This window comes from Camelus bactrianus, chromosome 6 (assembly GCF_048773025.1).
Source record: "Camelus bactrianus isolate YW-2024 breed Bactrian camel chromosome 6, ASM4877302v1, whole genome shotgun sequence".
Classification (NCBI taxonomy): Eukaryota; Metazoa; Chordata; class Mammalia; order Artiodactyla; family Camelidae; genus Camelus; species Camelus bactrianus.
The window spans coordinates 84,110,440-84,134,867 of NC_133544.1; the positions used below are offsets into that span (position 1 = coordinate 84,110,440).

Below are 24,428 nucleotides of genomic sequence, written 5' to 3' on the forward strand. Positions count from 1 at the left end.
AACAAAATATTAATAGAATTCAGCAATATGTCAAGAGAACAATAAACTGTGAACAAGTGGATTTTATCCAGAGATGCAAGACTGTTGTTCCGTATTTGAAATTAATCAATGCAATCTACTTTATTAACAGGTTAAAGAAGAAAAATCAGATAATCATTCCATCAATACAGAAAAAGCATTTGACAGATTTTACATTGACCTTCATTGACATTCATGATCAAACTCAGAAAAGTAGGAAAAGAGTAGAACTTCCCCAACTTGATTAAGAGCATCTGTAAACATCTACAGCTAACATTATTTTTAATGGTGAAAGGCTGAATGCTCCTTTGCTAAGATCAGGAACAAGGTGAAGGAGTCTTTTCTAACAGCTCCTATTCAACATAGTATTGAAAGTTCTAGATAGTTCAATAAGGCAAGAAAAGAAAACAAAAGGCACAGAAATCTTAAGTGAATTTAAGATTGAAATAGATGAAACAAAACTGTCCCTATTTGCAGATAATATATTTGTCTTTTTACATAGAAAATCCTAAGAATTCTACAATCTTCTAGGACTAATAAATGATATTATCAAGATCTCATAGTGGAAGACAAAATTACAAAGGACATTGTACTATTTCTCTATACTAGCGATGAACATGTGGGTTCTAAAATAAAAATACTATTTACAGTCTCTTAAACAATACTAGATATAAATTTAACCAAAATATGTATACAGCCTGTATACTGAAAACTACACAAGACAGATAAAAGAAATCAAAGAATCTAAGTAAATGGAAAGACATACTATGTTCATGGTTTGGAAGAGTCAACATAGTAAAGATGTCAGTTCTTCCTCCAGCCTAGTGTCCAGTTTAAACACAATTCCTATCACAATCCTAGCAAGAGTTTTTATAGATATAAGGTAATGTTAATCTTAACATTTTCATGGAAAGACAAACGGAGAGTATCTAGAACAATTTTTAAAAGAATAGAATGAGAAGACTCAGTCTACCCAATTTTAAGACTTACTATACATCAATCAAGGCTGTGTGGTAGTGCTAGACAAAGAAAATCCTAAAAAAAAAGTCTGCTCTTAGCCAGATGATCAGGAATGAAGCAGCACCGCAAGACAAAACAAAGACAAAGAAATCCACTCCAAGACACATCATAATTAAATACTACTCAGTAATAAAAAGAAATGAATTCCTGATACATGCAGTAACCTGGATGAATCTCCAGAGAATTATGCTGAGTGAATAAAAGTTGGGACAAAGTCATTGAAATGGAGGATAGATTAGCTGTCACCAGGGGTTTAGGAGGGACTGGAGTACTAGGAAGCAGGTATGTGTATAGAAGGGTAACATGAGGGATCCTTGTAGTGATGGAAATGTTCTATATCTTGACTGTGGATTGTAACGTATCATAGTTTTATAAGATATTACCATTGGGGGAAACTGGATAAAGGGTACACAGGATCTTTCTGTATAATTTCTTACAACTGCATGTGAATCTAAAATTATCTCAAACGGTTCAAGTTTTAAAAGGAGGGGATTAAGATAGTTTGGGCTGGTTCCTGCTATGTCATGGAGATTTTGTGAGGTATTCCTGCGGATGGTCTGTTAGGGATAGAAATTACTGGGCAGTAGTGGGTAGGAGAACTGGGATTCTAGCTGCTGGGGACCCAGAGAGAAAAGTGATTTTATTACCATTGGAGAATTTTTTGTTTTATTCTTTTCTAGGCTAGTGGTTGGGAACACTTGGTGCACAGAGTTTTGTAAGAGCATATAAATAGAATTTAGTAGATTTTCTTCAGATAAATAGTCCATTGCTGTATTTACTTTCATTCTCATGCACTTAAGCAAATGCTTATTGTGTAATTTGTTTAGGGTTGTTCAACATAGCTTGTTGGTGTGGTGGGGGAAATGATGTTTGTTGAAGGAGGATATGAAATTCAGATGCTGTATCTTAGATAAAATTGAAAGGAAGAAAGAAAAATTCAGAAATAAAGGATTTGGGTGTATGTCATAGCTAGATAATTCAGAAACAATTAGCTGCAGTTATGTCGTCTGGTTATTTAAGGAACTGACAAATTTACTCTATGTTTTCCCATCCTTTAATATTCCTTTCCAGTGACTGGCTAATCACTTCTGTTTCCTTCTTCATCTATCGAATTTCCTCTTTGAAGCAGAATGTTTAGCTGTATGCACTTTGAAGGAGAAGAGGTGAGAAAACATCTCCTTTCTTTTTAAAAGATTTTTTTAAGAAAAAACTTTTCTTTATTCCTCCATTCAACTCAGTGGTGCAAAAGGGGAATACTTTTCTACTGTAGATTGGGTTCTCTGTGCTAGAGGTCTCTGCTACTCGCTGTGACACTTTGCTGTTGTTATTCTCAAACAAGTGTGGCAAAGTTTCAGAGCTGGAGTACAGGAAGTCTTTCTATAGTGATGATCAGGTACTGTCATCATTCCTCACTCCACCTAGGCTGTGATCCAAACACCTGGCCTTGGAAAAGCATGAAAAAGTAGCAGCCTGGAGAGCAACCCAAAGATGCCTTTAAAGACTTGATACCTATAGAGAACACAGATGCTTTCAGGAGGAAAAGAGTGATTCCAGAATGGGTACAGCCTCCAAAGTTTGAGCAATCAAAACTATGGAAGGTCTTCAAGCTATAAAGCTGTTAGTATTTGTAGAGGCTGTTTGATTTTTAGAGTCCAAAAATGTATCCATCACTGGTATGGGTACATACTGAAAATTTCTGACCTTTTAGAAAACAGAGATACTGAAAAAAATTGCAACAAAGTTGGCAGTCATTTAGCTCAGTGTTTTAGTTTGAAAAGAACACAGATGCTCAAGGGACTTGATGAAATGTGATGCAGTGGAGCTGAGTGTAGTGCAGGAATAGAAACGGGACAATAAGGAGGATAGGGATTTCTGAGGAAGTAGAAAACAAGGCTGTAAGAAATTTTGCTTTACAAAAACTGACACTGGAAAATCATCCTCATTCATTTGTTAATTTGTTTGTTCATTTATTTATTCCTCCATCCAACAACAAAATATTTATCGAGTCATCATTATGTGCTAGGCACAGAAACCAAGGAAGCCCTTGAGTATCATGTTATTCTTTTTGCCTCTCTCTGGAGCTACAGTGTCACTTTCTCAAGGAAGTATCTGCTTCTTTCCATATTTCTTCTGTAGTTCTTCATAAGGCCTCTAGGCTCTCTTTTTGACAAGAAGTGTTAGCCTTGACTTCCACTGTTAAATGACCTATTCTTTGGAGATTTCTTGGTTCAGATACCCAAGAGAAAATCTGATTGGCTCGGTTCACTTATTTGCTATTGGCTATGTCATAGGGTCTTGCTAGGTTTATGCATTGACTGTCCAATCCCTCTCTCTACCGTGCAACCTAGTCAAAATAGCTGTTGCCAAGGGAATGACAGGGCATAGTCACCTGGTATTAAATAGGAGGTCTGAGCTATAAGTAGGGACTATGAATGAGACAGGCAACAGGAATTACTACCCAATATGATGTTACCAGAAATTGGTCGATAATGAGGGAAAACTCCCTTGAATCTTTTTAATGCTTCAAGTGATATTTTTTCTGCTTCATTCACTCACAACCTCCAATTCACATGGATTTTACCTCTAAAATATTTTTCAACTCCTCTGTTCCCGTGAACTTTGTACTATTACTTCTCTAAATCAGGTTCCCTCGATGTGCTTTCTTTAATATCTCTCTCGGATCACTACACTGGCTTGAGTTTCCTGCCTCCAGTCTTGCTCCTTCAAATACATCTTCACTGAGTAGCCAGAGTGATTTATGTAAGTACAGATCCCACTATGCCATTTTCTGTATAGCTCTGTATATGTAGAGACTCGTTAATTGAAATAACTTGAGAATGTTCCTTATAATCCTAAAAAGCCCAGGTCAGTGCTCCTCAAATTTAAACATGCATACCAATCTCCTGAGGATCTTGCTAAAATACAGGTTCTAATTCCATAGGTATGGGGTGTGTGAGATTCTCCATTTTAGAAATTCCCAAGTAAGACTGCTGTTGTTGATCTGTGGCCATGGCCAGCACTTTGAGTAACAGGGGCTTAGATAACACCTCTTCTGTGTGCTACGTGCTAAGTGAGTGATCACTTGTACATTCCTACCAGGAAATAACATCTATAAAAGATTATTTCAGTCTTCAGAAATTGAATTTTAACCCTGGAGAAATCATCTACTTCCATGTTGTCTTAATCTGCTCAGGCTGCCATAACAGAAATACTACCAACTGGGTTGTATATAAACAATAGAAATGTATTTCTCACAGTTCTGGAGGCTGGAAGTCTGAGATCAGAGTGCCAGCATGGTTGGGTTCTTGAAGCCCTCTTCTGTGTTGCAGGCTGCTGACTTCTCATATTCTTACATGGCAGAGAGTAAAGAGAGAAAACAGTGTTTCTTGGTGACTCTTATAAGGGCACCACTCCCAATCTGAGAGCTCCACCCTCGTGGCCTCTGTAATCCTAATTACCTCCCAATGACTCCACCTCCTAAAATCATCACATTGGGGGTAGGGTTTTAACATACGAATTTTGGGAGGATACAGACATTCAGTGCATAACAAATGTCTCAACCAGTGCCAGAATCTTTTCCTATAATATCCATAATGTATGGTCTTATTCAGCCTCTGAGTGAATGCTTATTAGTGATGAAGAACACACTGCCCTGTAAGACTTTCCATTCTGCTGGTAAACAGCTTGGATTATGAAGCCTCATAAAGGCAGAGCCTAACTATAGCGAGGCCTAATCTAAATGTGCAAGAACAATGAATCACAGAAAATTTAAAAATAATCATATTTACCACCTATTGATTGTCACAACAATCCTACAATCTGGATTTCACCCTTTTACAAATAAAGAAATTGAAGTTCAGGGTAGGTAAGTTATTTACCCAAGGTTGCACAGCTATTAAATGGTGGCAGAACCAGGAATCAAGCCCAGATCTGTCTGAGTCTAAAATGGGTGTTTTTTTGCACAATACCGTGTTGCTTTCAAAGTACAATTTTGTTTCAAATACTTTAAATGTCTGAATTACCAAAATAGTTTGTTAGCCAGGACCCCTGCACACAGTTTCTCATTCACTACTGTTGGGTGAATTTTCCTTAAAAATTAAATAAAAAATTACAGTACTACTCCCAGGTTCAAGAGCCTCCACTGTTTTCTGATTATCATTCACCCCTATTACTCACTGCTACCCACTGTAAACCACTGTTCGGGCCATTCCAGTCTCTTCTTACCTTCCCTCCAAATCCAAATGATTCTTTTGCTTCCCAATGCTTGCCAAGTGTTACAGATTCTTTAAGGCCCAGATCAAATCCTTCCTTCCCCATGAAGTTTTCCCTTATTTCTTAAGATTTACAGGAGTTTTCCCTTCTTGAATTCCTATAGCATCTGTTACATATTTTAGCCCTTCCTCAATCACAGATTATATAATATTGTTGTCTTGACTTTTGCATTTTTTCCAGTCTTATTTTCCCCGACATCATTTAAACATTTTATGAACTGTTAACATATAGCTTTATATGTAATGGATTTTCCTGTCCAGCCCAGTTTTCACCTCTGAAATAGCAAGTATTTTGTTTTTATATGTTTTATAGTTGGCTATACACATAATATCAGAACAGAATTTTTTTTCCTTAAAATTTGTACTTTTTGCATTTCTAAGGATTAAATTCTGGTTTTGAAACACACTAGAGGAAAATAAATCACTATACTGGTTATAAAATAGAAATATTACTCTAATTAAAAATTTTGTTGTTGAAAAAGCAATGGAGTTGGGGTCATAAAACCTGGCTTTTAATCCCAGTTACTGTTAATGGGTGATGTAACCTTGAATGAATTTGTAAATCTCTCTAGAAACTGATTTTCTCATTACTAAAAGTGAGGAACCTATGCCAAATAATGTACTGCTCTAAAAATTTTTGATTCTGTAGTACAATTTAATCTGAAATGTTAAAAAATACTTTATCTTATGTAGATTGGGGTTGTATTCTAGGTAATGCTAAGAATATCTTAGACACAATTTCCAAATTATGTTTGCTCCATGTATACATTGAGCTGAATTCTTGTCAGCTACCCACACCCTCCCCTCCAATAAACCTTTGCTCTATCTAGTTATCAGCTCCATATTATTAAATCAACTGTGAATGTTTATTCAGGTCACACTCAAAGTGATGAATATTGTTGGATAAAAGATCCAGAATTCACAACATGCTTTATATTCCTGTTTGTTTTCACAGTGTTTCCATAGCTAAATGCTCTGTTTTATACATTCTCATTACCCTGAAACATTATTTCAAAACACATGTGGTGACTACACAGAATTACAAACATCCCTAACTTTTTTCAAATATTTGCAGAATTGCATTATGGAAGACTAGCCTTGAATTTGCAAGTTCCATTTAAAGTAGAAGAAATCAAAAGCATTGTTTATTTGAAAAGTTCATCACAAAATACTTTCTTACTCAAGAGAGACACTGTGAGTGCCATCCAATGACTTGACTTACAAGCTTGCTTTTAGTCATTTTGTAGGTAACAGGTATGATCTGAAAGACACCTAAAGATTTGTATTATCAGGGCAGAACTTGAAGAGATCTCTGTCATTGAGGGATGACAGATCAAAGTATGGTGCAGCTTTTCAATCAGACCCAATAATTATTGCACATAAACATTGGCACGGAGAAATTTTTGAATAATTAAAGCTAAGGCTCTGCAATTGTTCAGAAAGGGCTATGAGTTTAACACACTGTTGTCTGACCTCATCTGACATTAATTACACAATGTTTGAAAGTAGGGAACAGCTGTGAAAAATACATCACGGAGGAATAGGGGGGTGTGAACGTGGCTTGTTGTTTGCTGCCAATTGTCAATCTGCTGGGGAAGGAGAGCATCCAGAAATCATCTCTCCCTCCCAAAATAGATTATATATACGTATTCAGTTAGGGACAGTGGCGAGATGGAAATAAACTTTTCTTGACTATTCATTTTATTCATTCAGTATGACTCTTATAAGAAGCTGACTTTTTATTGAAGTATAGTTGATTTACAATATTGTATTTGTTTCAGTCATACAAACTGTATAGTGACTCAATATTTTTATAGGTCCATCCATGTTGTTGCAAACAGCAGAATTTAATTCTTTCTTATAGATGAGTAATATTCCATTATATATATATATATATCTCAGATCTTTATCCATTCATCTGTTGATGGGCACTTATGGTTGTTCCTATATCTTGGCTTTTGTAAATAATGCTGCTATGAACATTGAGATGCATGTATCTTTTCGAATTAGTGTTCATTTTCTTTGGATAGATATATTCAGCAATGGAATTGCTGGATCATATGATAGTACTATTTTTAGGTTTTTGAGAAGCTGCCAGACTGTTTTCCACAGTGGCTGCACCAATTTATATTCCCATCAACGGTGTACTAGGGCTCCCTTCTCTCCACATCTTTGCCAACATTTGCTATTTGTAGACTTTTTGATGATTGTCATTTTGACAGATGTGAGGTAAAACTGTCACTATTTACAGATGGCACGATACTATTTATAAAAAACCCTAAAGTCTCCTCCAAAAAACTGTTAGAGCTAATAAACGATTCAGTAATGTTGCAGGATAGAACATTAATATACAGAATTCTGTTGCTTTTCTATCCACTAGTAATAAAATATCAGAAAGAGAAAAGAAAACAATCCGATTTAAAATTGCATCAAAAAGAATAAAATGCCCTAGGAGTAAATTTAACCAAGGAGGTAAAAGACCTATATTCTGAAAACTGTAATCCAAGAGCATGGGATATCTTTCCATTTTTTAAAATCTTCTTTTATTTCCTTCATCAATGGTTTATAGTTTTCTGTGTATAATTCTTTCACATCCTTGGTTAGATTTATTCCTAGGTATTTTATTACTTTGGGTGCTATTTTAAAGGGGGTTGTTTCTTTACTTTCTTTTTCTGTTGATTCATCATTAGTGTAAAGAAATGCAACTGATTTTTGAACGTTAATCTTGTAACTTGCTACCTTGCTGAATTCTTCGATCAGCTCTAGTAGTTTTTGTGCGGACCTTTTAGGGTTTTCTATATATAGTAACATGTCGTCGGCATATAGTGACACTTTTACCTCTTCTTTTCCAATTTGGATCCATTTTACTTCTCTCTCTTGCCTGATTGCTGTGGCTAGGACTTCCAAGACTATGTTGAATAGGAGTGGTGAGAGTGGGCATCTTTGTCTTGTCCCAGATTTTAGTGGGAAGGTTTTCAGTTTTTCACTGTTGAGTAATATGCTGGCTGTAGGCCTGTCATATATAGCTTTTATTATGTTGAGATCTGTTCCCTCTGTACCCACTTTGGTGAGAGTTTTTATCATAAATGGGTGTTGAATTTTATCAAATGCTTTTTCTGCATCTATTGAGATGATCATGTGGTTTTTGTCCTTTCTCTCGTTGATGTGACGTATTACATTGATTGATTTGCGTATGTTAAACCACCCTTGTGTCCCTGGGATGAACCCCACTTGGTCATGATGTATAATCTTTTTAATGTGTTGTTGGATTCTATTTGCTAATATTTTGGTGAGGATTTTGGAAACTGTAAAACACTGATGAACGAATTTGAAAATGACACAAAGAATTGGAAAGATATTCCATGTTCTTGGATTGAAAAAATTAATATTGTTAAAATGTCCCATACTACCCAAAGCAATCTGTATAGATTTAATGCAATCCCCATCAAAATACTCATGACTTTTTTTTACAGAACTAAAACAAATAATCCTAAAATTTATATGGAACCACAAAAGACCCTGAATTGCCAAAGCAATTTTGAGAAAAAAGAACAAAAGTGGAGGTATCATGTTCCCTGACTTCAGACTATCCTACAAAGCTACAGTAAGCAAAACAAAAATTAATGGAACAAAAGTTGACTTCTCTACAGCATATGATTGTATAGCATTGGACTGCTTTATTTCCTAAAACTTAAAAATATTTTTTCTTGCAATAATTTTAAAGCAAGTAATTTCAATAAACAGGTTTTACTTAGGCATCTGCCTTTTTCATAAAATACTGAAGGGCTAATCCATATTTTAATAACAGCACCTTTTTCTACAGGTGAAGAGAAAGTGAGAACTTTCCCTATGTGAATTTTTGTTACAAAGTCCTTTGACAACTGATGCTGGAAAACACATTTAAAGTTTTTCTACTAAAGCATAAATTAAGTTGGTTCTGTAGATCTTCTATTGCCCTGACTGGACTGGACTTGTTTTCTTTTTATCCATTTATAACTACTTTATGCATTTTAATATATATTTGATTTATTATATCGTTTGCATTTGTTGAGGAATACTCAGATTATATAAGCTTGTTTTAATTAAATTAACGTATATGCTGTTGTTTTTGGTTCTGGTTATTTCCCTTCAAGTCAGCCATGCTGAAAAATCATAACTTCCCAATGAGGCCGCAAGGAAATGTTCAGCTTTGAATATTTTTAATTAAAAAATGAAAATAACAAATTATTATTCAATTTCTGATATCTCTATAAAACTATTGGGAAAAAATATAAAGCCTTATCAGCACTCTAAATTAATAGAGAGCACTTTTGAAAATTATAACTTAGAGCTTTCTGAGTTGTGAATAATAGCTTCTTTTAAAGTTACATGAGTTTAAAAGGAACCAAATAATTATTAAAAGAAATTTTTGACCATGATTAAAATTATGATCTTAAATGACTTATTTAAAATAAAATGCAACAAAAAATGGGGGGAAAATCTAGCAAAAAGAGATGATGTGGTAAAAATTTAAAGTGACATACATAAAGAAACTAGCTTGAGGCAATTCAGTTGGTTGGCCCTAAGCTTCAGATTTTTGGATATGGGCTGATTCAAATGAATAATGCAACTATCTTTTGGCACCAGATTCCTCCAATATATTGTTGATGGTAATTGCCTTCTACTCATTTCCTTGTAACGTGGCTTCTAATTCTTCTGCTTTACTATACATATCCTTCCTGAGGCCAGCAGCTTCCTTCTTGCCAAATCCAGAGGACTTTTCCCAGTCTGCCTATTCCCTAGTCTTTCCATTGTATTTTAGATGCAAAGTGGAGTCAGAAGCATGGAAGAAAATTCTGGAGAAAACAGTAGAGCACTCTTAATAAATGCTGCACAACCACTACTTGATGATACAGAGGAAAGTACCATATTCAGAAGGATGGAAATCTATGACAGTTGAAAAGTGATTCAAACAAGTCAAACTGAACATGATGAATTTTTAGGAATGTCTTAACCAATCTATTTTTGTCCAGCAAATAACTTACACATAATAAAATTCACCCATTTTAAGTGTAGGGTTTAATGAGTTTTGGCACTTATATACAATCAGGAATTCACCATCACAGTCAAGATATAGAACATTTACAACAACTAAAAGTTCTTCATGGCTCTTTCCAGCCAATGCCTTCCTCCCTCCTCCAGTTCCAGGCAACAATCGATCTACTTTCAGTCACTGTGATTTGCCTTTTCCAGAATTTATTGTTAATGGAAATGTGTAGTATATAGCCTTTTGTCTTTGATATATGTTTTCATTTGTCTTGGGTAATTACTTAAATTGCTGTGTTGTATGGTAACTTTGTATCTAACTTTAAAAGACACTGCCAAATTGTTTTTTATATGGTGTGAAGTGTGGATCAAGATTAACTTTTTTTTCATATGGATTTATAATCGTTCCAGCAGCATTTATGTAAAAGCCTGTTCTCTGGCTCCACTGAATGCCTTTGCGTCTTTATTACAATGTGTGGGTCTACTTCTAGACTTTCTTCTGTCCCATTGACCCATGGGTCTACATTTTTTGTTGATACTACACTGTCTTGATTACTGTACTCTTAAAATTAGGTACTGTGAGTCCTCCAACATTGCTCTTTTTTCTCAAAATTATGTTGGCTAGTCTAGCTCCTTTGTCATTCTGTATAAATTTTAGAATCAACTTGTTGATTTCCACAAAAATCTTGCTGGGATATTGATTGGAGAGAATTGACATCTTCACAATATTGAGTCTCCTAATCCAGGAACATGGAATGTCTTTCCATTTATTTGGTCTTCTCTGATATTTTCCATCAATGTTTTACAGTTTTCAGCACATAGATTTTGAACATATTTTGTTAGACTTACGCTTAAGCATTTCATGTTCTTTTGGTCCTAGTGTAAATAGTGCTACATTTTAAAATTTAATTTCCAATTGTTCATTGCTAGTATGTAGAACTACAATTTGTTTCTGTATATTGACATTGTATCTTACAACTTTGCCAAACTTAGTAAGTAGTTCTACAGATTTTGGGGGGTAGATTTTTCAGAATTTTCAAAATATACAGTCACATCATCTGTGAACAGAAACAGCTTTATTTCCTCCTTTCCAAGATTGATTGATTGATTGATTAACTTACCTCATTGATTATCTTACCTTATTGCACAGGATAGGACCATCATTCATAATGTCCAGTTTGATTATGAATAGAGTAGTGAAAGTGGAAATCCCTGTCTTGTTTCTCATATTAAGGGAAAGCATTTGGTTTCTTATCATTAAATATGAGGTTAAATGTAGGTTTTTTGAGATGCTCTTTATCAGGTTGAAGAAGTTCCCTTCTACTCCCAGTTTGATGAGAATACAGTGTTTTAGTCTTCCTTTTTAAAAACAAACACCACAAAGTAGGCATTATTATTAATAGGAATCTTAGAGAAATTATCTATTTAGACCTACATACATTTTTATCATTTTATTTGATTACCGTTCCCCTGGCATCTCAAAATATCCCTCAGGTATTACTTTCTTCCTGAAGTACATCCTTTAGAAGTTCCTTTAGTATGAGTATGTGGGTGGTAAATTTCTTAGGTTTTATTTATCTGAAGATATCATTATTTCACCCTCTCACAATGTAATATTAGTGACTGCATACACAGTTCTAGACTGAAATTATTTTCTTTGATCACTTTGAAAATATAAATTTTTAAAACTCTTACAATAAGATTCATGAAGATGAAAATTTCAATTGTGTAAAAAGAAGAGGGGGCTTATTGTGAAAATTTGAAAAATGAGTCATCTGAGTCTGTCTAGCTGATTGGCTAGACGTTCTAGTCATCTGGCTCTATAATTAAAATCTTTGCTCATCCTGGCTGTGGTTCAGCATCACTTGGTGCTGCTTCAAAATAAGCATCAGTGGTGCCAATTCTGGATCCTGTCTCAGCGGCTAGAACATTCAGGACAGTGGCAGCATTTATAGTCATCTCCTATTTAGCTGGGGCCCATTTCGTCAGTCTAATCAAAGGAAACTGAGCTAGAAGATAACCAGCGATAAAGGACCCCTGCCTCCTTGTTTCTTGAAATAGAGTGCTTACTTTTTTCTCACCCAGCCTTACCCTTTCCTCCATGTCCTCTACCCATCCACATCCCTATGTCAGAAGATAAAAGTTTACCCCACCGAATTCGGGGCTAGACAAAAGGCAGCCAGTCATTAATGATTAACTAGTGATTAGTCATCAATCATACTTGATCCAAATTCTCATTTATAGTGGGGCTTATTATCCTGAGGTTTTACTCAATATTTTATTGTCCTCTAGCTTACACTATTGCTATTAAAACATCAGCTTTCAGTCTAATTGCTTCTTTTTAGGTTGTTTGTCTTTTTTTCTCTTCAGCTGCTTTAAAGATCTTTTCTTCTTTGGTGTTTTGGATTTTATGACAGGTCTCAGAACAGGTTTTAAAATTTATCCTCTTTGTGACACTCTGTGCCTCTTGAACCTGTGCATTCATGTCTTTCCTAAATTCTGGAATATTCTAAGCAATTAACTTTTGTATTACTGTTTCTCAATTCTAAAAATATGTCTGTCTTGGAATCTGATTCTTTGTCAGATCTTCTCAGTCTAACATCTATCATTGTTCAACATTTCTTTCATACTTCTCATGTCCTTGTCATTCTCTGTTCATTATCGATAATTTTCTTAGATATTTTATGCTTTATGAATTATCTGTGTCTAATCTGCCATTTAATTGATCCACTGAGTGTTTAATATCTAAAAGCTTCATTTGATCATTTGTCATGTCTACTTGGTCATTCCTCATAGTCTCTCATTGCTTGTTCAGCATTATGACTCTTTTCTTTCTTTAAATATTTTCTAAATAGATATTCTATATTTCACAGGTGATACAATTTTAATGTCTTTCTTGGGGTTTCTAAATATTTATTATTTCCTCTTATTTTTCACTAGTGGTGACTTGTCTCCTTTATGTGTGGTGATTTTTGATGGTGAATTCACATTTTCTTGATCTTAATCCAGGAATCTAGTGGGATTAATTAGAGATATTTTTGTCTGAAGAGGATTTGTGTGATTCTGCTAGGAGCCTGGGGGCACTACCAGTCTGGAGCTACTTTAACCTTTTTTAGTTGGTTTAATTGCTTAGAGCAAGGATCTCGGGTTCGGCTTCTTCATATCACTGTTGACCTAAACACAGACTTTGTTTTCCGAACACTGTTCTTTTGTGGGCATTTTCTCAATCCATCCTTTTATTTTAATTGCCTATTCACAGAATCAGTTTGTTTATTTGAGGGGACAAAGAGCTGGAGGAGAAGATGTCAGCAGGACACACAGACATTTTCTCTACTTCCGTCAAGTTTTCAGCAATGCATGGATACTTGTTTGTTTTAACAGAATCTAGTTGTTTTGCAGTACAAGGGTGCCCCCAGATGATTTAGTTTACAATTCTGTTGCAGCAGCAGAAGTCTCTTTTAGCTTATTTCTAAAAACAGACTTTCTTTTTTTTAGAACAGAATAAGATTTACAGAAAAATTGAGACTGGAGTGCAGAGTTCCCATATATCCTATTATTATTAACATCTTAACATTTGTATAGTACATTTGTTAGAATTAATGAACCATTATTAATACACTGTCAGTAAGTCCCTAGCTTATTCAGATTTCTTCGGTTTTTAAACCTAATGTCTTTTTTGTTCCAGGATTCCATCCAGGATACCACTTCACATTTACTTGTCGCATCTCTTTAGGCTCCTCTTGGTTGTGACTGTTTCCCAAACTTTCCTTGCTTTGTATGACCTTGATAGTTTTCAGAAGTACCAATCAGGTATTTTGTAGGATGTCCCTCTACTGGATTTTTCTTTTTTTTTCCTGTAGTAAAGTATATGTAATATAAAATTTACCATTTTAACGTGTACAGTCTGGTGGCATTAGATATATTCCTAATGTTGTTCAGTGATCACAACCATCCATTTCCAGAACTTTTTGATCATCCCAAATAGAAACTTTGTATGCATTAAAAAATAATCCCCTCTCTCTCCGTCCCCTGTAACCTCTACTCTACTTTCTGTCTCTGAAGTTGCCTATTCGAGGTACTTCATGTAAATGGAATTATACAATATTTGCCCTTCTGTGTCTGGCTTATTTTACTTAACACGTTTTCAAGGTTTATCCATATTATAGTGTGTATCCAAATTTCATTGTATGTATATTCTACATTTTGTTTATCAATTTCATTTATTAAATCCAGGAGATTTTTGTTGATTCCTTGCGATTTTTCCACAGACTCTCGTGTCCCCTGCAAAGATATTTTATTTCTTCATTTCTAATCTGTATGCCTTTTATTCCCTTTTCTTGTCTTATTATTAGCTAGGACTTTAGGTGTAAGAGTAAATAAGCATGGTGAGAGAGGATATCCTTGCCTTGTTCCTAATTTTGGGGGAAAGCATTCACTTTCTCACTATTAAGTACAATGTTAGCTATAGGTTTTTTTTTGTAGATTCTCTTTATGAAGTTGAGGAAGTTCCCCTCTTCCTAATTTGTTGAGAATTTTTACCAGGAAGGTTGTTGGAGCTTCTCAAAAGCTGGCTGCATCAATTTATATGATCATATGGTTTTTTTCCTTTATCCTCTTTATGTGCTGAATTATACTGATTGATTTTAGAAGGCTGAACTATCCTTATACCCCAGGAAGAAACTCCACTTGGTTGTGTTGTATAATTCTTTTTGTACACTGTTGAATTCAATTTGCTAGTATTTGTCGAAGACTTTTACATTGATGTTCACGAGAGAGATCAGTCTGCAGTTTTTTCTTATAATGTCTTTAACTGCTTTTGGTATTAGGATAATGCTGGACTCATAGAATGAGTTAGTAACTGTTCCCTTTACTTCTGTTTTTTAGAAGAGATTGTGGAGAATTGGTATCATTTCTTCCTTGAATGTTTAGTAGAATTACCAGTGAAACGATCTGGGCCAGGTACTTTCTTTCTTGGAAGTTTACTGACTCATTCCTTGACTACTCAGATTATTTCTCCTTGGGTGAATTTTGGTAGTTGCATCTTTCAAGGAATTGGTTCATTTCATCTAATTTATCAGATTTCTGGTACAGAGTTGTTGATAGTATTCCTTTACTTTCCTTTTAATATTCATGTGTTAATTAATGATGATCCCTATTCCATTTCTAATAATGGCGTTGTATGTTTATTTTTAAATTTTTCTGTGTATTATTATGTTTTAACATCTTAAAATACCTTTCTGGCTGAGGAGAGACACCTTGGCCTAGCCAATTCTCAGAGATAGCAAAGGAGCGTACCTTCAGTATGCTAACTGACCAGTGCAAAGTCATACCTCCTCTATCTGGCCTGCACACCTCAGGGGGCAGTATTCCTATGGCACCTGCAAGGGTCAAGTTCCAGGTAACCAGGGACAGCCCCAATAAACTGAAGCCTGCTGAAATGATTCAAATTAGCCAATCCTGAACTGTTTACCCTGCCTTGCCTTTTCTGCGGGCTAGCCTAGGTTTTCCCTTCACTCATGTTTTCTGCCTTCTAACCACCCTGAGGCTTTCCTGTGTAGCCCCTAGTAGGCTGTGCCTCCTATTTCTAGGACCTATGAGTATAGTAAACATTGCTTTCCTGAGCCTCTCTTGTGTCTTCTCTTGTGGTTACACCTGATGGACCTGACTATCACATAAAAGAACACAAGTAATTTTGTATCTTCTCTTGTTTTCTTGGTTAGCATGGCTAGAGGTTTACTGATGTTATTGATCTTTTCAAAGAACCAGATTTTTGCTTCTATGATTTTTCTGTATCATTTTCCTGATTTCAATTCCATTGATTTTTGTTCTAATTTTTTTATTATTTCTCCTCTTTTAAGCTTAAATTGCTTTCTCTCATTGCCTAAGTTGTAACCTTAGATAGTTGATTGTAGATTTTCCCTCTTTTCTGATATATACATGTAATGCTAAGCACTGTGTAAGCACTGCTTTCACTGTATCTTACAAGTTTTGATTGTATTTTCATTGAGTTCCAAATATTTTTTTCTTTCTCTTGAGACTTCCTCGACCTGTGTATAATTTTATAGTATGTGTTTAATTGCGAAATATTTTGGGATTTCCCAGTTATTTTTCTGTTATTTGTTTCTAGTTTAATTCCATCCTGGCCTCAGAAGATAGTTTATATAATTTCTATTATAGGTTGAATTGTGTCTCCCGAAAAGGTATGTTGAAGTCCTAATTATTAAGCACATACCCCTCCCCTTAGTCTATGAATATGACCTTATTTGGAAATTGAGTCTTTACAGATGTAATCAAGTTAGGTTGATGTCATTAGGGTAGATTCTTATCCAATATGACTGGAGTCTTTATGAGAAGAGGAAATGTCATGTGAAGACAGAGACAGACAGGAAGGATGCTGTGTGATTACAGAGGCAGAGACTGGAGTCATGCAGCTCTAAGCCATGGGATGCCAAGGAGTGACAGCCACCAGCAGAAATAGGAATATGCAAGGAAGGATTCTCCCCTGTAAGTTTCAAAGGGAGCATGGCCCTGCCATCACCTTGATTTTGGACTTCTAGCCTCCAGACTGTGAGACAATAAATTTATTTTAGGCCACCCAACTTGTGGTACTTTCTTACAGCAACTCTAGGAAACTAATATAATTTCTATTCTTTTAAATTTATTAATGTGGATTTTACGGTCCAGAATGTGGTCTACCTTGGTGAATAGTCCATGTGACCTTGAGAAGAATGTGTATTTTGCTGTTGTTGGATGGAGTATCCTCTGAGTGTCAATTAGGTTAAGTAGATTGATAGTGCTGTTCAAGGCAATTATATCCTTACTAATTTTCTGCCTGTTTAAACTATCAATTACTGAAGAAGGGGTGTTGACATCTCCAAATATATCTGTGGATTTATCTATATCTCCTTGCAATCTTATTAGTTTTTGCTTCATGCATTTTGACACAACTGTTTGGTTCATACACATTAGGGATGGTTATGTCTTCTTGGAGAATTGACCTCTTTATCGTTGCATATCCTCTTTATCCCTGATCGTTTTCCTTGTTCAACTTTGAAATTAATATAGCTACTCTAACTTTCTTTTGATTAGCATTAGTATGCCTTAACTTTTTACATTATTTGACTTTTTCATTTTAATACTTTACTTTTAATGTTTAACAACTTGATTGATACAGTTCACATACCTACCACTCACCCATATAAAATGTACTATTAATTGGCTTTTAGTATATTCACAGAGTTGTGCAACCATCATCAAAATCAATTTTAGAACATTTTCATTATCACTCCCCCCAAATCTTATAACCCCTTAGCCAATCTCCCCCATCACCTGCCAGGGCAAGGCAACCAGTAAGTTACTTTCTGTCTCTATAGATTTGCCTATTCTATTCTAGACATTTCATATAATACGTGGTCTTATTAGAATGGAATCACATAATATGTGGTCTTTTGTGAATTACTCCTTTCACATAGCATGTTTTCAAGGTTCATCCATATTGTAGTATGCATCACTACTTCATTTTTTTCTGGTGCTGGATAATATTCCATTGTATGAATATACCACTTTTTATTTACCCATTAAATCATTTCATTATCATTTGGGTTATTTTCACTTTTTATCTTTTCTGAATAATGCTGCTATAAACATTTGTGCAAACTTTTTGTGAAGGTATATGTTTTCATTTCTCATGGGTATATAGCTAGGATTGGGTTGCTGGATCATGTAGTAACTCTATGTGCAAATTTTTAAGAAACTGCCACTGTTTCCCACAGTGCCTGCACAATTTTATATTCCTACCAGCAGTGTTTGAATTTCTCCACATCTTCCTCAACACTTGTCCATCTTTTTGATTATAGTCAGCCTAGTTGGTTTGAAGTGCTATCTTATTGTGGTTTTGATGTGCACTTCCCTGCAGACTAATGATTTCGAGCACCTTTTCATGTGCTTTTTGGCTATATGTAGATCTTCTTTGGAGAAATGCCTATTCAGGATCCTTGCCCACTTTAAAAATAGCTCTTTATGTATTCTAGACACAGACCTCTTATCAAACGTAAGATTTGCAAAACTTTTCCTTTCTGTGATTTGTCTTTTTACTTTATTTATGGTATCCTTTAAAAAGAAGTGTTTTTAATTTTGATTATGTCTAGTTTATTGATTTTTCTTTTGTTGCCATTTCTAAGAAATCATCTTTAAGGTGATGAATATTTATATCTATGTTTTCTTTGAAGAGCTTTATAGTTTTAGCTCTTAAGTTTGGGTCTTTGATCCAATCTGAGTTGATTTTTGTACATGGTGTGAGATAAGGGTCCAACTTCATTTGTTTATATGTGTACATCCACTTATCCCAGTACTATTTATTGAGAAGACTATTCTTTATCCGTTTAATGGTCTTGGCAACCTTGCTGAAGACCAGTTGACCACAAATGTGAAGGTTTATTTCTGGACTCCCAAGTATATGACAGAAAAACTGGAATTTTTGACTGCTTACTGTTTCAGGCACAACTCAACACAAATTCATTGACTCCTTACTGTTTTTTTTGTGGGGGATGGTGGTAATCAGTTGTTTTTTATTAAAGATGACAGTACTGGGGATCGAACCCAGAGCCTCCTGCATGCTAAGCACGCACTCTACCACTGAGCCGTACACTCCTCCCACCCCAAACCGTTTACTCCTCATAGTAACTCTGTGAGTTACTAGAATGGGAGTAGTACTCCCACTCTACAGGTGAAATAGAGTGATTTGCCCAAGCTAGTAGTGGCAGACCCAGCACGTGAACTTAGGCAAACGACTTGAGAGCCTGAGCTCATAACCATGCTATAAGTAAGTGTGGGAAACCAGAACTTGGAATTCCTTTAAACAAAACAGGTGGAGGTAAAATTGGCCACTAAGTTTTGAAAACCACAACAGAGTAGGGTCTTTACTAGCTTGCTTCCTCCTGAGTATAGAAAAGAACGTGTCTTCCTTCGTGGAAAACTCCTCCATCGCCAACTTAAGAATTGATAACTCAGCGCACTATACTGGCCTATTCGGTTCCTGAAGCAGGACAGGTGTTACTAGTTAGCACTAACCACGGAGGGGCTGACTGCAGCGCCCACCCCGCGGCTCTCAGCTCCGCCCCAGCCTCTCGCTGTTCGCTACCAAGGGAGGGGGCGTGGTCAGAATCTTTCCCAGGAGGCTGCCCGAGTTGTGGTAACTCTCGCGGGAAGAGGCGTCGTCGCCTCGGTAACGGCGTCGTGGAGGCAAAAGATGGCGGGCCGAAGTATTGGCCTCAGGGTCTGTTCAACTCTGCATTTCTGGGTAGCGGCTCGGTACCGGGCGGGCCCGAAGACGCCGAACCCCGTTCAACCCTGAGTCTGAAAGTGTTTGTCTCTTTTATAGAGTCGGAGCGTTTCAGGGACTCCGCTCCCGCCACGCGTTCAGCAACCTGCTACACTTCGTCGGGACCTCCTCGCCAAGGAGGAAGAATATAAGTAAGAAACTCGGCGGTTCAGCTTCTCCTTTGTTTCTTTCACGTGAACGAGCTGCTTACAAGTACTTTTCCTGGTGACTGACTGGATCTTTGGGACCGCTCACTGTCCAACATTTTCTTCTCATCATCCCGTTCCCTTGCCCTTCTTTACCTTTTTAACTTGAACTCGCCGGAGTCCTAGTAGGTTTTGGAAGTGGGAGAAAATTTAACCCAAGCAAACGAGTTCGTCCGCAAGATGATAACTGCTATAAGTGGTTCGGATAGCAGGAATTGCCATGAATAGTTGAGTTTCTAGTTTAAGGAATTCCACTTGGTTTCAGGTTCCTAGAGTTTACGTTTTAGTATAAACGTTTTAGAATTTCTTTTAGGTTTGATTTCGAAATTGAAAGCGTGTATTTCAAGATAATTGGAATTACCGTTCTCATTTACATTTGGTGGGGTTGGGAGGAGGTTTTCTTTCCTTATCGGCTCTCAGTGTAATTACAACTACCCTCACAACACGTGCATTTATTCTTGGACCACTCCACTTTTCATCCCCCAGTTTTCACACAGATGCCAGAGATATCTTTTAATTTGATCTTGTAACTCCCTTGCCTAAAACTTGGCGGTGGTTTCAGATTGCACTTTAAAACCTCTGTCAGATCTAGCTGCTGCCTCCTGTTTGATCTTTTTGCCTACCAGAGTGGCATTCCTTGACCATGCTAAGTAAGCTCCTCATTCTTCTTTTTTTTCTGTTTGATTAACTTTTATTTGCAGGTAGCATAACTTGTCATAATCAATTCATTTATTAGTTTACTTTTTGTCTGTTTCCTTCACTGGACTGTGAGTTCCAGAGTTGGAGACCATGTCGTTTATTTGCCATTATATATACCCTTACCGAAAATATATATATATTTTAACAATTCACTCCTTTTTAGTTTAAGTTAATTAAAATTTGGAAAACCTCGTGACAATTCTTCAAATGGTTAAATACAGAATTACCATATGATCTGTGCTTAAAATTAAAACATATGTAAAGTTAAAACTGACGTGTATTGTCTTTGGATAAGCTAGACACACGCCAACTTGCCATAGCCTGTGGAAAGATAGCCTTCCTCTGCTTGGTGAAATGGGCCTATTACTCCAGGTAAAGAGTGTACTTAAGCAACAGGTCTGTTGTTCATAACAGTTCTGAATCAGCTGTGTTCAATTCAGAACAGTTACTTTCATTACCCTACACCAGATAGCACTAAATACATGCATTGGTTAGGTTAATTCGTTTGATTATTTAAGGGTCTGCACTTGACCCTCCTGTGTCATTAGGGATATGATCCTGCTTAAAGTCAGATTTCTACAGGAGCTAATCTATTTTAGCAAAAGTGGTTTTATGGGAAAGGCTCCCAGTTGTTACTCGTTCTGTTAGGTGTATTCTGAGGTGTGCAAATCTGAGGCATTTGAACAGAGTAGCTCTTGGGCTCTGCTTGAAGTTTGTAGATCACTATGCACAAGAGTAAAATGTCTGGCCATTCTTAGAGGCGAGAGTATCAGTTCATAATAGTGTTTTGCCACATGTTGTCTTGATGTTAAGCACATGTGGATATTGTTTCAATCATATTACTACATAAAAGCCTTGCATATGTAATTTCTTAAGGTACCTTATGGTTTTTGTTGCTATAATGAATGGCTTTTTTGCTTACTGCATTTTCTAATTGGCTAGATGTATAGAAAAATTACTGATTTTTGTATGTTGATCCTATATTTGTATTTATATAGATACAGATTTTTAGCTCTGCTGAACTTATTCTGTAGAGTCCCTTGGGTTTTTGATAGACAGTTTTATCACATGCAAATTATGATAGTTTTGTCCCTTTACAATTTTTTGTGCATATTTTTTTCTTGATCTGGTTAGAACCTCCAGTGCAATACGGAATAGAAAAAATGATGATTAGCATCCATATCTTGGTTATGATTTTAAGGAGCCCACTTTTAATAACTTATTACTACATTTAAAGTTTGCTATAGAGTTTTGGTAGATTTTTTTTTTTAATCAGGCTTAAGGCCACATTCTCTTTTTTTTTAATTGAAGCATAGTTGACTTGCAATAGTATACCCTCAATTCATATTTTGAAATAATGTTAAATCATATCAAAACTTTTTTCCCCCAGATTAACTTGGGTGATGACATTTTTTTCACCCCCTTGTTTAATATTTTAAAATACTGAACTACAAAAGCAGATTTTCAGTTTTCTTTTAAAGACAGCTGGACTGATTGCTTTAATTTTACATAGGGTTTTTTTTTTTTTTTTTTTTTTTTTGCATCCATGCAACAAAAGTGAAATTGATCTAACACTTTTTTTTTCCAGTTCTTTCTGATTTTGGTACCAGCATTATCCTAGCCACATAAAATAAGCTGAATAGTTTTCCTTTTTTGTTTTGTTCTGTTCTTGGAAGCTGCTTGTAATCAGAAATCACTTGTCCATTGATTAAAATTGTGAAACTGGGTTTTGTTTTTTTTTTTTTTTGGCCTGTCAATTCACTTTCTTTAATAATTATTGCTTCCAGAGTAAATTTTGGTGATTTGCTACTTTTTTAGAAAGAAAAGGGACCACTTTGTGTATGTTATAAAATGTGTTAGCATACATTTATTCTAGTTATACTCTTACGTTTCAAGTCTTGACTCTCTATCATACACAAACCTTCTTTTGGGGACTTTCTGTCTTGCTGTATATATTTTACTGGTCTTTTCAAAGAATTATTTTCTGCTAATATATGTGGTTTAAAAATTTTTCATTAGTCATATCTTTATAATTTCTATCTTCTAATTGTGATGGACTAATTTTTTCTTTTTGATATATATCTTTTTATTTTTTAAGAAATACATTTAATTTCTGTATATTTCTTTCGAAGTACAGCTTATCAGTATTTAAGCACCTGTTTTGGTATATATTTCTTTTGTGGTTATTTAGTTTTAAATATTTTATGATTTTCATAGTGATTATTTTAGGAATGTGTTTTTGGTAGTTCCCAAGCATATATTTGCTTGTTTATTTTATTTTTGTTGTTTTAAAATTCATTTTTAATTGCAGTATGGTCCGAGACTATATATAATATTTATTTTCAAAAATGTATTGAAACTTAGTTGTGACCAGGTACTTGTTCAATTTTTGTAAATATTCTGTGTGTTCTTTGATAGAAAATCTATTTGTTGACTAGTATCTTAGATCAAGCTAATTTTGCTGTTCATAACGTTGGTTTCCTCACCATTTTTTCATACTAATTGTATTGGTTTCTGTTAGAGGTGTACTAAAATCAACTATAATCATAATTTTAAAAATTCTGTAAGTGTGTCCATTTTGGGGGGCTACATTGTTTGATTTATATAAATCCTCTAGATGAATAATTCCTTTCATTATTATGTAATATCTTTATATCTATTTTCATTCCTTTATTTTCAAACCTTTAATATCATTTAGCTTTATTAAGAACATTCCTTTTATATCCTCTCTGATAATAAGTGAATTTATATTATTTTGTTTATTAATATGAAGTTGTTTTGGCCTTCTTATTTTTTGTTTTCCATAATATGCCTTTTCTTTGTTTCTTTTCTGTCTTCTGTTGGTTGAATGAGTTTTTGTTGTCTTTATTTTTCCTTTACTAGTTTGGAGAGACCTTGGAATGCTTTAATTTGGTTTCTGTAGTCTGCCAAGTTAGATAATACTTATTTCCTCTTTGTTTTGAATACCCTCTACCTATCATTTGTATATTCTGTGCTGATTTATTACCATGTTTTCTCGTTTCTTTGTATCATGATTCTTTTTTTTCTAAGTTCAGTTTCCTCTTACTGCAGCATAGACCATTCATTGTTTCTCTCTGTAAAAATCTGTCTTAAATTCTCCAGTCCCATCTGAAATTTTTGTTACTTTGCGCTTAATCTTCAGATACAGTTTAGCTGAATATAGAATTCCAAGTAGCTAGTTTTCCCTCACCGACAGTCCATTAAAAATACTGTTTCATTGCCCATTGCCAGTTGTTGAGCCATCTACTGTCAGCTTCTTAGTCATGAAGGTAGAATATTTTTCTCTCTTGTTTTTAAATATTTGCTTTGGTAATTTAAAGAACATTTTCCTTGTCTTTGAAGTTCTGCAGTTCTGCTATGATATGTACAGGTGTAAATTTTTCTTAATTTTGCTTGAGATCCGTCATATCTTCATTTCTGGAAGATTCTCAGCATTAGCATTATCTCTTTTTTAAAAACATCATATTGTCTTTGTTTTATGTCTCTTGGTATATTCTTGAAACTTCACGTATTTGTCATCTTTCTCCTGTTTATTGAGGTATACTTGATTTATAATATTAGTTTCAGGTGTATAACAGTGATACAAAATGCTTATTAATTATACTCCATTTAAAATTATTACAAAATATTACGTATATTTCCTGTGCTAGAAATATATCCTTGTAGCTTATTTATTTTATGCATAGCAGTTTTTACCTCTTAATCCTCTGTCCCTATCTTGTCTCTCTCTCCTTCCCTGTCTCCATTGGTAACCACTAGTTTGTTTTCTATATATGTGGGTCTGTTTCTGTATTGTTAAACTTACTAGTTTGTTGTATTTTTAGATTCCACATATAGGTGATAATACAC

General features: G+C 35.1%; 2 protein-coding genes across 3 annotated transcripts in view; one reads left to right on the top strand and one right to left on the bottom strand.

The window, feature by feature from the left end:
• The window catches only part of MNS1 (meiosis specific nuclear structural 1), a 254,471-nt gene that overhangs the window by 38,866 nt on the left and 191,177 nt on the right, over positions 1–24,428 (bottom strand). The gene's annotated exons all lie outside the window — the stretch shown is intronic.
• Positions 19,402–24,428, top strand: part of TEX9 (testis expressed 9) — a 63,236-nt gene continuing 58,209 nt past the window's right edge. The window contains exons 1-2 of one of the 2 annotated variants that reach the window (XM_074366182.1): positions 19,402–19,608; positions 19,714–19,805. In XM_074366182.1, the coding sequence (XP_074222283.1) occupies positions 19,582–19,608; positions 19,714–19,805 (119 nt within the window). In that variant the 5' untranslated portion in view covers positions 19,402–19,581. The remainder of the gene's footprint in view (positions 19,609–19,713; positions 19,806–24,428) is intronic. The other variant, XM_074366181.1, reaches the window with a different exon arrangement.